The sequence below is a fragment of the Mustela nivalis genome (assembly GCF_964662115.1).
Source record: "Mustela nivalis genome assembly, chromosome: 3".
NCBI lineage: Eukaryota > Metazoa > Chordata > Mammalia > Carnivora > Mustelidae > Mustela > Mustela nivalis.
The window spans coordinates 139,476,468-139,491,370 of record NC_139022.1 but is presented as its reverse complement, the minus strand read 5'-3'; the positions used below and the strand labels follow the sequence as shown (position 1 = coordinate 139,491,370).

Here is a 14,903-nt window from a genome sequence, read left to right as displayed (position 1 = left end):
AATATTTGAAACGGTACGGGTAGTTGTTTACATATCAAAACTACCGTTCATAGAGCTTTCATTGCATCTCCAGTATTGTTCTAAGTGCTTTACTTGAAATATTTTATTGACTCTGTTCAACAGTTCTAGAATATTGCTAGTATTTCATCCTTCATTTCATAGGTAAGGAAATTGGGCTCAGAAGAATAAGTAAATTGCTTTGGTTCACACATCTATAGGTGTTTCATGGCATGTCCAGAATTGAGACCTGGGTGTGTTATTCTCCAAACCCCATCTATGGTGAATGGAAGCTGACTCTTACAACTATTACCAAGCAGTGTGTATCATCCTCTCATTTCACTGAGAGAGAATCTAACACCAGAGAGAGAAAGCAGCTCCCCTGAGTCACACAGCGAGTTACTAATTGAGCTGGTTTAAAGCCAAGGTTTCCCCTCTCCACCATGGCTGGGCCCATGCCTCTGTCACTTGCAGCCTCTCCCATGTTTTAGCCTGAGGCTTGTGGTACCCTGGGTGCTGGCTGATCCTTCAGTCCGCTTTCTTCCCAGGAGGTCAGCTCACCTCTCCCAGATGTGCTGAGTGCCACAGAGCCGCTGAGCCTGGCCCAGAGGGAGATCCAGCGCCAGTCCACGCTGCAGCTGCTGCGCAAAGTCCTGCAGATTCCTGAGAACGAGTCAGAGCTGGCCGAGGTCTTCGCCCTGATTCACGAGCTCAACAGCTCTCGACTCATTCTGTCCAACGTGAGTGAAGAGACAGTCACCATCGAGCAAACCTCTTGGTCGAATTATTATGAGTCTCCGTCCACGCAGTGCCTACTCTGTAGCAGCCCATTATTCAAAGGGGGACAAAAGTAAGCACCCCTTTCAGATTTGCCCTGTCCCCAGCTGCCCTGTCTTTCTCGGCCCGTATTGCCTCTTTCTTCAGACTATAAAGTTATAGCCTTTGAAGGTGTTATTCTCTGCTTCTTTTAGGTTTCCTTTGCTTTTGAATTGCTAAAGTAAAATAATTAGTAATTGTATATTATTTCTATTGAAAAATGTCTGAAAGTATGGCCACCAAGGTAGGATTCTGTTTACATCTGGACTGGCCAGCATAATGCTTGGATTTGGAAGTTCAAGGGGATTGGTTAAATTGGGTAATAAATTCAGAGTTACATTAACTCATTCCAACAGAATGGGAACACCCTCCTAGAAAACCCTGGGACACAAGCCCCAGCACCTTCATCTGCCTGTTTCATTAGTCTTGAGAATTTTGCCATTGATCACTGAGCCTTGGAACTGCATTAAGTTGATTTCCCTTCTTTTTCTTTTCTTTTCTTTTTTTTTTTTTCTGTTGGTGATGTTTTGGTACTAGCTCCCTGGCTGGGCCCCAGGAGTGCTGGCTGCTGACAGCCAGCCGGCTGCAGGTGGTGACTGCACAGGTGAAGATGTGTCTGAATCCTCATTGTCTGGCCCTGCACAGTTTCATGGACATCTATACAGGTGGGTGTCATTCTTCTTCCTGCAGACACCCCCAAAGCAGGCTTCAGAGCAGCTTCTGTGGGTCAGACCTCTGTGCCTTTGAGCACTGGACCTTCTCTCAGATGGAGCTTCAAAGAGAGGCAGTTTTTCCTCCTGGATATCTCAGCCCCAGAAGACGATGTTCTCTCTCAAGTGTTGGGACTCTTGAAACAAAGTTCATTTGTAAAGAATAGATCCTATTTGTGGAAAAAATGGAACATGCTGACAAGTATAAAGGAGAAACTAAAATCAGTAGTAATCGTGCTGCCATGAGACAAACACTTCATATTACGCTCTTGAATCTTTCAGGTGTGGTCTTCATCTTCACAGAATATAAGGAAGGAGGAGAGTGAGGGGTATATAGTTTTTCTTTCAACAAAAGTGGGATTGTGCTGGGTGTTATTAAAGTATTTGGTTTTGTTTGTTTTTTAAGATTTTATTTATTCATTTGAGGGAGAGAGAGACAGAGCACAAGCAGGGGAAGAGTCAGAGGGAGAGGGAGAAACAGACTTCTGCTGAGCTGGGAGCCTGATAAATGGGGCTCGATCCCAGGCCCTGGGGAACATGACCTGAGCTGAAGGCAGACACTTAACCATCTGAGCCACCCAGGTGCCCCTGGAATATTCTTTTTTAAGTTTAGTAGTGTCTCCCTTGCCAGCAAGTGGAGAAACGTGTGACCATTTTTAAGGGGTGCGTGGGACTCCATTTTAGAATCTCTTTATAATTAACTTACGGTGTACAAGCTTTCATTATTTCCTTTGGGCGAGTGCTACACATGGAATTGCTGCGTGTTCACCCATTCCCCCTTTACATTCATCAGCGTCAGACACCACGGAGCATTCACCATGTGCCAACAGTGTTAGAATTTGGATCTTGAACTTCACATGTAGAATTGAGTGCTGAAGATTAAGGAGTGTTTGTTATTTTCTTTATCTTTAGAACCTTATGGTGCCTTGTTTTGAATTTATGCTCTTAATGTCTTGTCTTGTGTTGCCCAGTTGAATCTGTCGTACTTTTTGCTCTAGCCAGCAGTTAATGAGAATGCTATATCCCTGTAGTCGGTCTGGGCCAGTAGTACCTAGGTTTATATATATATATATATATACACATATATATACACACACATATATATATACATGTATATATATACACATATATATATATTTTGTTTTACTTTCCCTTTTAAATTTACATACAGCAAAATTTACCTTGTTGTTTGACATTTTACATGAGTTCTGAAAATGCACCAAGATGTGTGACTGCCACTACAGCCAATAGAACAGTTCCATTGCCCACAGTCTTTCTCCTGTAGTGTGCCTTGTACTCAAACCCACCCTACACCTCTAGCCTCTAGTCACCATCTGATGATGTTCTTCATTTCTCTTTACTCCATCTTTCCAGTATGTCACTTACCACAGTATGTGGCATTTAAAAATTTTTTTTTAAATTACAAGTTTTTTAAAATTTAAGTAGAGTTGATACACAGTATATGCAGCATTTTAAGTGAGTCTGGCTTCATTCATTAAACGTCATGCCTTTGAAAGTCATCCATGTTGACACCTGGGTGGCTCAGTCAGTTGAGCATACAGTTCTTGGTTTCAGCTCGGGTCTTGATGTCGAGGTCCTGGGATTAAGCCTGGCGTCAGGCTCTTTGTTCATCGTGGAGTCCACTTGGCATTCTGCCTCTCTCCCTGCACCTCCTCCCACTCACATGCTCTCTCTCTCTCTCTCTCTTAAAAAAAAAAATCCATACTGTTGTATGTATTAGTAGTTTGTTCCTTCTTCACATTGAGTAGTTTCCATTGCGTGGAGTACCACAGTTTACATGTCTGTTCACTTGTTGAAGGACTTATGTGTTGTTATCAGATTTTTTTTTAAAAAGATATTATTTATTTATTTGACAGAGATACAAGTAGGCAGAGAGAGGCAGGCAGAGAGAGAGGAGGAAGCAGGTTCCCTGCTGAGCAGATTGCCCGATGCAGGGCTCGATCCCAGGACCCTGGATCATGACCTGAGCCGAAGGCAGAGGCTTTAGCCCACTGAGACACCCAGGTGCCTTTTGTTACCAGATTTTGACACTTAGGAATAGAGCTGCTATGAACATTCACATAAAGGCTTTTGTGTGAACACAAATTTTCATTTCTCTTGGGTGAATACCTAGGAGTCAAATTGTTGGGCTATATGCTAAGTATATGTTTAATTTTTTAAAAGTTGTCAAACTGTTTATCTGAATGTTTGTCCCATCCCACTATTACTTCCAGCAGTGAGTGAGAGTTTTGATTTGCTCCATTTGTGAGCACTTGGTACTATTTTTTTGGTTCTTCTTTTTCGTAGCCATTCTGATGGTTTTATGAAGTGGTACCTCATTGTGCTTCTGATTTGTATTTCCTCGATGATATTGAGTATCATTTCATGGGTTTATTTGCTAGCCATGTGTCATCTCTGGTGAAGAATCTGTTTCATGTTTGGCCTGTTGAACTATTGAATTTTGAGAATTATGTGGGGGGTTTTTTGTTTTTGTTTTTGTTTTTTTGAGAATTCTTTATATATTCTGGATCCGCAAGTCTTTTGTCAGATTAGTGATTTTTAAATGTTTTCTTATGGTCTGTGGCTTGACTTCATTCTTTCAGTGGAATCTTCCACAGAGCAGAAGTTCTTAGTCACGACAAAGACTACTTCATCTGTTGTTTCTTTTAGGGATTATGCTTTTGATAGTCTCTGTAAGGTCTGTCTCCCTCGGTGAAGATCATCAGTATTTTGTATTTTTTTCCTAGTTGTTTTAAGATTTTATGACTTACATTTAGATCTGCAGTTCATTTTGTATTGTTACATAGAGTGGGAGGCCCAGATTGAGTTCTTTCTTTTCTTCTTCTGCATATGGACATCCAGTTGTACCACCATTTATTTGAAGGTAGTCTTTTCTTCCATTGACTTGCTTTGGTTCCTTTGTTGAAAAACAGTTGATCATATGTGTGTGTCTTATTTCTGTGGTCTGTGCTGTCCCATTGGTTTATGTTGTCCATTCTTTTGCCAGTACCACACTGGTCTTGTTACTATAGTCTGGATATAGTCTTAGAATCAGTTAGTGTGAGTCCTTCAGCCTTGTTCTTCCTGAATTGTTTTCCTGAATTGTTTTGGCTATTTTAGTTCTTTCCATTTCCATATAAATTTAAAAATCAGCTTCTTAGTATTTGCAGAATCCTGTTACAATTTTAATGTTGAATCTATAGACCAATTTGTGAAAGCTTGACATGCTTGGAAATACTGAGTCTTCTAATCCCTAAATCTGTCCATCTTTCTATTTTATTAGAGTTTATTTTCTTATCAGTGTTTTGTAGTTTTCAGCATATAGATCCTGCACATATTGTTAGATTTATACCCAAGTTATTTCAGTTTTTTCAATGGTAAACGATGTGGTTCAATTTCTAACTTCAGTGTTAGTATAGAAACACATTTGGGTAGACAAAACTTAGTCCATTGAATTTTTATCCAGTGACCATGCTAAACTTACCAACTTAAGGAACTTTTTGTAGATCATTATTACAATATTTTAAAGCTTGCCAATTTGGTAGGTAAAAACTAGTGTATCATTTCTTAATTTGTTGCATTTCTCTGATTACTAGGAGGATTGTATGTTTGTTTGTTTTTTGTCTTTTAATCTCTTCTGTGAATTTTGTGAACATTTCCATTCTTCACTGGAATATTGACCAAGTTCTTACGCAGTTTCTCAGTAGTCTCTTAATTTGCTTGTCATTCTTTTTTTTTTTTTTTCCTGGACACAAAGGATTTTTTTTTTTTTTTTTTTTTTTTTTTTTTGCAGGGGGAGGTTGTCTGTCTTTTGTTTTTCTTTTAATTTTTATGTAATCATATTAGATCTTTTCCATTATGGTTTCAGCATATGGTATTATGCTCAGAAAGGTCTTGCCCATTCCTCTGTACTCTTCCTTTATGGAAAGACATATTCCAGAGCTTGATTTTGTGCAAATTTGTGCATTATACTTCCTGCAAATATAAAATCACTTCTATTTGTCTTAAATTGACTGCATTTAAATCCTTCTGAGTCATCTATACCCAGATTTGGCTAGAGGGATATTGATAGCTATTGTTACATCCTCAGGCTAGAAGGTGTTCCTGGCCTTTACCCATGGTGCAGTTGTTGAAAAGTAGAGGAAAGTGGGGTCCAGTGGTCATGAGGGCTGAGCTGGGTGGTATGGAGGCTTTTGTTTTTGTTTTTTTAATTAAAAAATTTCTGTATGGATTTCACTGCTTGCTTTTTTCATTTAACATTGTATTATGGACAGCTCCATGCCAGAGCATTTAAGTCTATGTTATTCTTTTTTTAATGATGCATACTTTTCCATTTTAGGTGTACCATTATTAATTTAATTATTCCCCTATTGCTGGATATTTAGTTTGTTTCTAATTTTTTGCCATTGTGGATGTTTTATAGAGTTTATCTGTTGCCTCTTTTTAACTTTGCAGGTCTCTTTAATGTGGGGAACAAGCTACTAGTGAGCCTGGACTTGCTTTTTGCAGTCCGGAACCAGATCAAGCTGGGAGAGGACCCCAGAGTGTCCATCAGCGCTGTTCTGAAGTCGGTGCAGGAGCAGACAGGTACAGCTTGGCTTCTTCCCTTTCCCATACTAGTCCTGAGTTTCCTGGGAATTTTCAGCGCTGCTTGTCCAAAGAGAGAAAAATCTGGTAGTTTGAAAAGGAGACATTCTTGACTTCCTGATACATTGCTCTTTCTGAATTTTATAAATGCTAAGAGCGTGAGTCTTTCCATCCACCCGGTGGCCCTCAGCACAAGATTAAGCTGACTCTTTAGAAGTTGATCCTTTGATGATTGGTAGAGTTGGCTTCCCTGCATGTTAATTGTACCCATTCTGAATACACAGCTTCTGGAGGTCTGCTACCAGACCTGAGGCTCATTGAGACCTGAAGGTAGAGGTCATCCTCCTTAATATTAGAAATGATTTTTCTCTTTTCTTTCCTTCTTTCTTTTGATGCTTTCCCCTTCCTATCCTTGTAGACTTCAGTTCACTTGCAGCTTTGCCTGCTATGAGGTCAGATGGAGTAGGGCAAAGTTCTAGGGTTAGAGAGGCCTGTGTTTGAGTCTTGGTTCTGCCAGTTAGTAGCAGCATGATTTTTGAGCAGTTATCCTATGTCTCAGTTTCTAAAATGAGGGTGAGTATATCTCCTGTTTCATAAAGACGTGAGAATTAAATGAAATAATGATTTGAAGCTGTCAGCACATGGTCTGGTGCCTAGTAGGTTGCTAGCGCAAGTAGGTTGCTAATTCTGTTTGAAATTGCCCTTTGGGGTTGCCATCTGCACCTTCGAAGGCCAGGGTACTTGACCTTTAGGGTGGTTAGTACTCTTGGGTGTCCTTTGGGCAGGAATCTTGTGGAGTTGCTATTCTTGCTGGCCACTGGCTCATCCCCAGTGGCCTCAGGGTCTTTTTTGTGACCTTCTCAGAGCTCTTGCCCTCCTTGCAGAGAAAACTCTGACCTCAGAGGAGCTGACCCAGCTGCAGGAGCTGCTGTGCAATGGCTATTGGGCTTTCGAATGCCTCACTGTCCGAGACTACAATGACATGATCTGTGGCATCTGTGGTGTGGCCCCCAAAGTGGAAATGGCCCAGAGGAATGAAGAAAATGTGTTGGCACTGAAGAGTGTGGAAGTAAGTGCCTCCTGGCCACCTCTAGAACTGTCCTCACACTTCGGCAGCCACGTTCCTGCAAGCTGCTCCAGGAGCAGATGGCTCCAGTCCTGCCTGGGGGAGATGAGTGGCTTTTTCATCTAAGGAAGGCTGGATGGAAATAGAAGCATTTGTTACTTTCCAATGAATTCATTAAATGTGAACCAGGTGCATTTTCTAGACACTTGAGACAGGGCAGTTAAAAACCCATTAAGTTTCTGTGTTCATGGGGCTCAAATTCTGGTGTAAGAAGATAGGAAATAAACATTATTAATAATTGCATATGTTATATTAATGTCTATTGTATAGGCAGTATGTAGTAATTAAAAGTAGCATAGTAAGAGTAAAGCAGGTAAGGAGAGAACAGTGTGGTGGAGAGACAGAGACTATCTAGAGGATAGGGGGAGGCCTCCCTGATATGGTGGCATTTGAGGGGAGATCTGAAGCCCACAAAGCGTTCAGGGGAGGAATATTGGCAGAGAGAGCAGCAAGACAGAGTCTGAAGTGGGCTTACTGTGCATGGTCGAGGAACAACAAGAAGGCCAGTGAAGCTGGAGCCATAGGAGTAGCAGAGGGAGTGGTAGGACTTGCGAGGTTCAAGAGGCTGCGGGCAGCCATACTCTCCATGGGGGCATGTGGGCCACTTTCAGGACTTAAAGCCAGTGAGCTGGAGATCCAAGGGTGGGTTTTATGGAAAAGAGACACCTGATCTGTGACTTGGTTCTTAACTAAAAAAGTGTTCACATGAAGATAATACCAAATTCATATGGCCTCAGACATTAATTCTAACAGCCAAGAAATACATGATCCTGATCATAAAAGACTGGCAAAGCAGATAAATTTCCCCACCTCATTGTATAAGGCCAGATAACTTTGGAAATAAAGCCAGACATTTAATATAAGAGAACAAATTGGAGCTGATTGTATTCTTGACTGTAGATGCCATAGTGCTGAATAAGATAATAGCTAGTCATCTATAACAGTGAAGGAAGTAACCCATAATGACAGGCTTAACCCAGGAAAGCAAGAGTGCTTGAAAATATACTAATGTAATTTGCTCCTGTATAGTTTAGAAGAAGAAAACCTGTATAATTATTTAATAGTTGTAGAAGAGGGTTTCATTATTATTCAACACCTATTTATGATAAAACTCCTAGTAAACTGAGAAGAGTAAGAATCTTTCTTGACCTGGTACACAGTGTTTTTTTAAAAAAATCACATAGATTGCTGAACTCTGTCCCGTGGTCATGCTGAGAAGTGTGGTCTGTGTGCATAGCTATGGAGTGCCCCATGGGTATGCTAGTAATAACATGGGGAGTGGGGTGAGCTTTCCAACCCTGAACTCCAGCACAGAGACAGAGAGGACTGGAACATGAACTCTCCCTTTAGGCACTGGACCTGCAGCTCAACTGTTCACCACCAGGGGTGGTGTGGGCCCTTGAGAGAAAAGCCTGGGTGCATTTTGGCATGGCCAGCTGATCCTGTGAGGGATTTAATACATATATCTCCTTTTTTTCCCAATTTTAAAAAAAGTATACATTTTGATCACATACCCCATTTGAAAGGATGATGTTGCATAACAAGATACATGAAAGTAAGTATAATGCTTTCTGGAGTCTTCTAAATGTTCTTTGTAGATAATAATTTTGCTTTTGTGTGTTATCTCACCAAGAGGCTATTTCTATACTCATTCAGATCTCCTTGTCTGATGGTAATCTAATGGTGGTGGTTTTTGTTTTTTGTTTTTGTTAAGATTTTATTTCTTTATTTGACAAAGGGAGGGGTAGCACAGGCAGGCAGAGTGGCAGGCAGAGGGAGGCAAAGAGAGAAGGAAAAGCAGACTACCCACTGAGCAGAGAACCCAGTGCAGGACTTGATCCCGAGACTCTGGGATCATGACCTGAGCTGAATGCAGGCGCTTAACCAGCTGAGCCACCCAGACACCCCTAATGGCAGTGTTAGCAGTGACCCAGCTAGAATCTCGTTGAGCACGTTACCACCTATGCTGGGTTCTTACACTGTGCTTAATGCTTGACTGAAAAACACATCTAGCTGCAGAGACCATTGGTTTTCAGAAGTGAAGAGAGGCCCACCCCCCTGCAAAAGCTCACATCTCCTAGTCCTGCCTGGCATCTGCCTTGTCTGATCAAGGCTCTTACTCACAGAATAGAGTAGAAGTCCCTTCACTCTTGGTGTGCCTGTTTCTCCTCTTCTACGGTACTGGGTATATCTTCTGAGAGATCGAGTCTAATTCATTTTCTCCCTTGTGCATGTGCAGAGTGGTGTGGTGCATGGGCAGAGAAGCAGGTAGAGGGTGTTCTGAGGTCAGTGAGAGGAAATAGTTACTGAACGAAACTCGAGTTGTTCAGGAGGAGACAGTTTGGTGGCCTCTCCCCTCAGGGACTATATAGAGGAGGACCCTCTAGACTAAAGACAGCACATCACACTCAGTTGGCATTCCTTGTCCCTTTGTTTTGTGGAGAGAGTGGGCTCAGTAGCTGTGAAGTGTGATGGGCGTTTCGTGCTGTGTACTCATAGCATGCACTGGCATCATACAAACTGGTGGGGATACACGACTTGGGCTTTGGAACTAGACTTTCGTTCCCATTCTTATTCTGCCCCTTACTGCGGTGGTCTTACCTCATACAGCCCCCCAGACTTGTGCAGTAGTTAATCAGACAGTGTCCCGACACGTGACAGATTTCGGCTACAGTAGCTCCCCTTTCCTGGAGGCTCAAGGAAAGAGCTTGAACAAAGGCAGGTGCAGAAGGGACTAAGGGCTGTTCAGGTATTGGGGACAGCTGTGGTATGGGGGAGGGGAATGTGGCCAAAGGTAGGTACGTACTAAGATGTCAGCATTGGGGCCGGGTGCCCTGGCAGTGCATGGCTGTCTGACACCAACCCCCACCTTGTTGTTCCCAAGTGGATCAAGAAGGGGAGCTCTTGTGTTGCTAGTAGTTGGTGGTGCCCACAGTTTGATCTTTTTTTATCCTGACCTTTTAGTTCACCTGGCCTGAGTTCTTGGGCCCTAGTGAGGTAAACGTGGAGGACTTTTGGGCCACGATGGAGACCGAGGTGATTGAGCAGGTGGCCTTCCCTGCCAGCATCCCTATCACCAAGTTTGATGCTTCTGTTATTGCCCCCTTCTTCCCACCACTCATGAGAGGAGCTGTGGTCGTCAACACTGAGAAGGACAAAAACCTGGATGTGCAGCCAGTACTTGGTAAGAGCACCTGGTGGCTGACTTGGATCAGGAGACCGCCCAGTCCAGACTCGGGAACATTTCCATGGCTAGACAGTACCAGTGGCAGAGCGGGGTGGGGATAGGCTCATGGAGAGGTGAGATATCGACCCACTGAGCTGACTTTATAAATATTTAATATGTTGTGATCCATTGGTTCTCACACGGTGCTTCCTAACATTAGATGCTGAGGGCCCGTCTCATACTTGCTGTTTCAAGGCCCAGAAGTTGTTTTTTGTTAAGACTCCCACCTAGCTCACCGTTGCTTGTGCAGGTTCAGGAATACAGTGTAAAGAGAGTGTTTTTGGAATGAGACCTCCTGCTCATCATGTTGCTGCCCTTGTGGCAAGCCTCTGAGAGCTTGGTTCTGAAAAACCTCGAAAGAGTAAAAGCTTATCCATTTTGAGGTCCTTTACAAGGGCACTCTGCTGGATCTCTCCCTAGACATTCAGGGGGCAGAAAGCCAGTTCTGAGAGACTTCGTATATCTGCAGAAGTTAGAAGATCTGCCTTGGTCCACCACCCTCAGCATGTAGGGCAGTGCTCAGGGTAGAGCCTGCTTGTGCCACTTCCTGGACTTGGGCCTCATCCCTGGGTCCTCATCCTCACACATGACAGGCTCCCCGTGTTGTACTGTCTGGTGGCAGTGCCCTCCCTTCAGCAGGGTCGTCTTCTTGCAGGCCATGGCAGTGCCCTGGTGAGGCTGCTTCACGAGGGCGCCTGCAAGCTTGAGGACATTGGCTCCTACGGTGAGGAGGAGCTACGGCACCTGTTGACGCAGTGTGGCATCCCCTTTGGGACAGAAGACTCCAAGGTGAGTGGTGGGGGCGGCAGGGCAGAGAGGGACTTAGGGAGCAGGCTGGTTGCCTGCTTTCTGGGTGAGGAGAGGAGCCACCTGTGACAAGTACCTGTTTTGGACACAGGGTGCTAGCAGTCAGGGGCGTGGTAGATCGTTCACAGCCAGGTCACCATAGCTATGCGAGTCCTTCCCCTCCAGTCAGTTCCTCTGGCAAAGGTCATTGGTCCAGACTCGGGGGTCATGTCCTGGCTCGCACACTGACTGGGCATGACCTTTCTAAGCTACCTTTCATCTCAGCCTCATTTTCCTGGTTCACAAATTGGAAATAACCAAACTACTGACCTGACGATTTTGTAAGGAAGGCACTTTGCAGTGAGTGGTTTATCTCCTCTCCAGGCACTTAGAGAATGAGCATCGTTCTATCGGGGGTGGGGGGGGTGTTATCCATACATTATTCACTTCATACTAAAGTCCTGCTGAAATTTCATGCTTTCTTCAAGTTTAGACTCAAATATTAGCTTCTCTTTGAAGCATCCGCTTCCCTGTGAGAAGTAGGAAGATCCGCTAGGCTCAAGATAGCACCTTGATAGCTCTGGCTGCCTCTCCCTGGGACCTACCTGGTCCTCTCAGGTCCTCAAAATCGCCATCTGTACCTAGAGGACGTTAAGCTAGTGTAGTGAGGCGCCAAGGCACACACTGGCCTTGACAGTTTCTTCTTTTGCTTTGGGTGTTGATGTGAGCGTTTGGTGCTGCACACTAGGCTTGGTCCCTTACCATTTACTGCTTTGTATTTAATCTTGTCCTGCTTCAGGAACAGCTCTGCTTCTCCTTGTTGGCCCTCTATGAATCTGTACAGAATGGAACCAGAACTAGACAGCCCCCATCTCATCTCACAGGGGGTAAAATCTACAAGGTGTGCCCCCATCAGGTAAGGGGGTAGTAAGGAGGAGCTTGGGCTGAATTTGTCCATGTCAGATTGCCCACACAGAGAATGTGGTTGATCCAGCTCATTCTGTGGGATCCGGCACTTAGGTCACTGGGCAGCCTGTGGGGTAGCTTCTTATGGGTCAGGTGCCACCCTTTGGACTAGGAAGGGAACCTGCGTCATCACCAATGAATATTAAGCACCCTTTCACATCCTGGCCCTGCGTCAGCTGTTGAGGGTACAGAGGTGAGCAGTGAAGATTCATTCTTCTCTAGTTGACCTCATGTTAAGGGGGAGATAGAGTCATCATGGCTTAGGGAGCTAGCTCTAAAGGAACCAGACAAAGCCCTGAGATAGAAAGTGACTGAGAGGGACCTGCTGTCTGGGGTAGCTAGGGAAGGCTGAGCCCAGTGATGAGTTTTGGAAAGAATGTTCCAGCAGAGAGAAGACTGACCACTAAGTCCTGAGTGGGGAAGCCTGGTGAGCCCAGAGGAGGAAGGTTGGGACCTTCCAGAGGACCAGAGAGCAGACCATGTAGAGCTTTGTAGGCCACAGTAGTGGTCTAGGTTTCCCTCTGAGAATGCTGAGTGGCCTACTGGACAGTTCTGAGTGGGAATTGGGGAGCATGTAGTTCTGATTTTGGTTTAAGGAGAGCACCTTCACCTTCACGTGGAGCGTGGACAGGGTAGGCATTGGGATAGCACTGGGAAGACTGAGCACTAGATGACAAAGCAGGCCCAGGAAGATACTGGGGTTGATAACCCCCTGAACAGGTACTAACTGGGGGAGGGATTGCTAGCAGAAACTTCAGTTCTCTCAGGTGCGAGAGTGGGCGTGTCGACTGGCTGTCGAAAGAGAATCCAGTTCTCAACTTCTTCAACCAAAGTTGCGTTTGAGGGACAGACTGGATGCCTTTGCCCTAACAGAACAGAGCCTGTTCAGAGGACTGTGTTCATATGACTGGGGACCCTTTTGTGAGAAGCACTTGACCATAAGGGCTGTGAGAGTTACAGAGCCTCCAGGCTGTGATGGGCAGGCAGTCTTACTAGGAGGTGATAGCTACGGCTGGTGGGGGTGAAGGTAGGGAGGAGGCGGCTGATGCAGGATTTCCCACTATACACGGAGCTCTGCCTCTCCAGCCACAAAGTGGCGCCTGGGAGCACTGTCAGTGCAGGTATTTACTAGTCTACATTGAGGTTTCCATGAGGTTCCCATCTGCACAGTATATCTAGGTCTGGTGGGGAGCTGCCCAAAATAGAGCTGTTCAGAATGCCCCACCCCCAGAGTCTAGTGCCTTGGGTTTGGGGTGGGGCCCAGGAGCCTCCATCTCTAACCAGCTGTAGCTACCAGTGCTGTGGGGCTGGGAATTGGAGCCCCTGGACTAGAGGGTGCTTGGTATGGCAGTGTGGAGGGTGGGGTTTGGAGTAGATGCTCATGGGGGCCTATCAGCCTCAGTCAAAGACTCCCAGCCATGTTCTCTCAGGAAGTCACGGATGAGCTGGCGACTTCATTTGGGGACAGAAATGGGAAGCAGAACGTGATGGGCTCTGGAAGGATGGCTGTGGCGTTAGTCATGAAACCTGATTTTTCATTTTCGTGGGAAGAAGACTCAACTCTGTGTGCTGCTTCACCCTTTGCTGTGACTTTCTTCTTCCTGCTCAGGTGATCTGTGGCTCCAAGTATCTTGTGCGGGGCGAGAGTGCCCGCGACCATGTAGATCTGCTAGTCTCTTCTCGTCATTGGCCACCTGTCTATGTGGTAGACATGGCCACACCAGTGGCCCTGTGTGCTGACCTCTGCTACCCAGAGCTGACCAAACAGATGTGGGGGAGGAACCAGGGCTGTTTCTCTAGCCCCACAGAGCCACCTGTGGTGAGTCCCTTCTGAAGAGCTGGAATAAATCCCTCAGACCGTGTCTCACCTCCTGGTTGTTTGGGAAGGTCTTCTGGGAGCCGTTTCCAGCATCCTTTGTCTCCAGTAATATTTTGTCTTGATGCTCTGAGCCAGCATTTCCTCCACAGATTTTTACTCACCAAACCCTGTGTGTGTGAGGCCCTAGCATGTCACTTAGGAGTGCCTAGGGTGTCCCAAACAGGTATTTTGCGGTTGCCTTCCAGATAAGCCTGTGAAATTGCTGCCTTTGGGAGACCTCATACACATTGGTGTATTAAAGGTCTGGACCAGTCAGGTCTTGGGTCTGCCCATGATTGTACTACATGGCATACCAGTTGTGACCTAGAGGCACAGAGACTTAGAAAACACCACCGTATCTAACTCTCTTCATTTAGTAAAAGGTCCAGAGAGGGGAGATGGACTTAGCCAGTGTCACACAGCAGATAAGTGGCAGAGCCCTTGTACTGTGTATTTTGGTGCTTTGTACGAGACAGTGATTCTTCCCAGACCCACATGCCCTTTTCTGGGAAGAGATGTTAGGACTGGCAACAGAAAGAAGGGGACATTATTGTTACCATTCAGCCTTTTCCTTATTCCCTGGGACTCACTGGCTGTGCGAGCTTGTGCCTGGCACTGCCGAAAGGCAACAGCCTCAGCAAGAGCCCCGCTGCCCACTCCTTGTAGCCCCAGCCAGAGTCGACTAGATATGGCAGTAAGCAGTAGCAGCTCAGGTAATCGAGCATCTGTTCTGAAAGGTGGTCCCTGTGACTGTCCCTGTCTTCATGAGGAGAGGGAAACACAGAGGAAGGGGACTTGCCCCAGGAGGTGTGAGCATATTTGGTGACGTGA

The 14,903-nt window shown here is 45.2% G+C and overlaps 1 protein-coding gene across 2 annotated transcripts in view; it reads left to right on the top strand.

Annotated features, from left to right (window-relative positions):
• The window catches only part of HMGXB3 (HMG-box containing 3), a 45,341-nt gene that overhangs the window by 28,966 nt on the left and 1,472 nt on the right, over nt 1-14,903 (top strand). For both annotated transcript variants that reach the window (XM_082726277.1, XM_082726276.1), the window contains 8 exons: nt 546-847; nt 1,351-1,478; nt 5,979-6,110; nt 6,995-7,179; nt 10,201-10,420; nt 11,118-11,251; nt 12,048-12,164; nt 13,824-14,033. In XM_082726277.1, the coding sequence (XP_082582403.1) occupies nt 546-847; nt 1,351-1,478; nt 5,979-6,110; nt 6,995-7,179; nt 10,201-10,420; nt 11,118-11,251; nt 12,048-12,164; nt 13,824-14,033 (1,428 nt within the window). The remainder of the gene's footprint in view (nt 1-545; nt 848-1,350; nt 1,479-5,978; nt 6,111-6,994; nt 7,180-10,200; nt 10,421-11,117; nt 11,252-12,047; nt 12,165-13,823; nt 14,034-14,903) is intronic.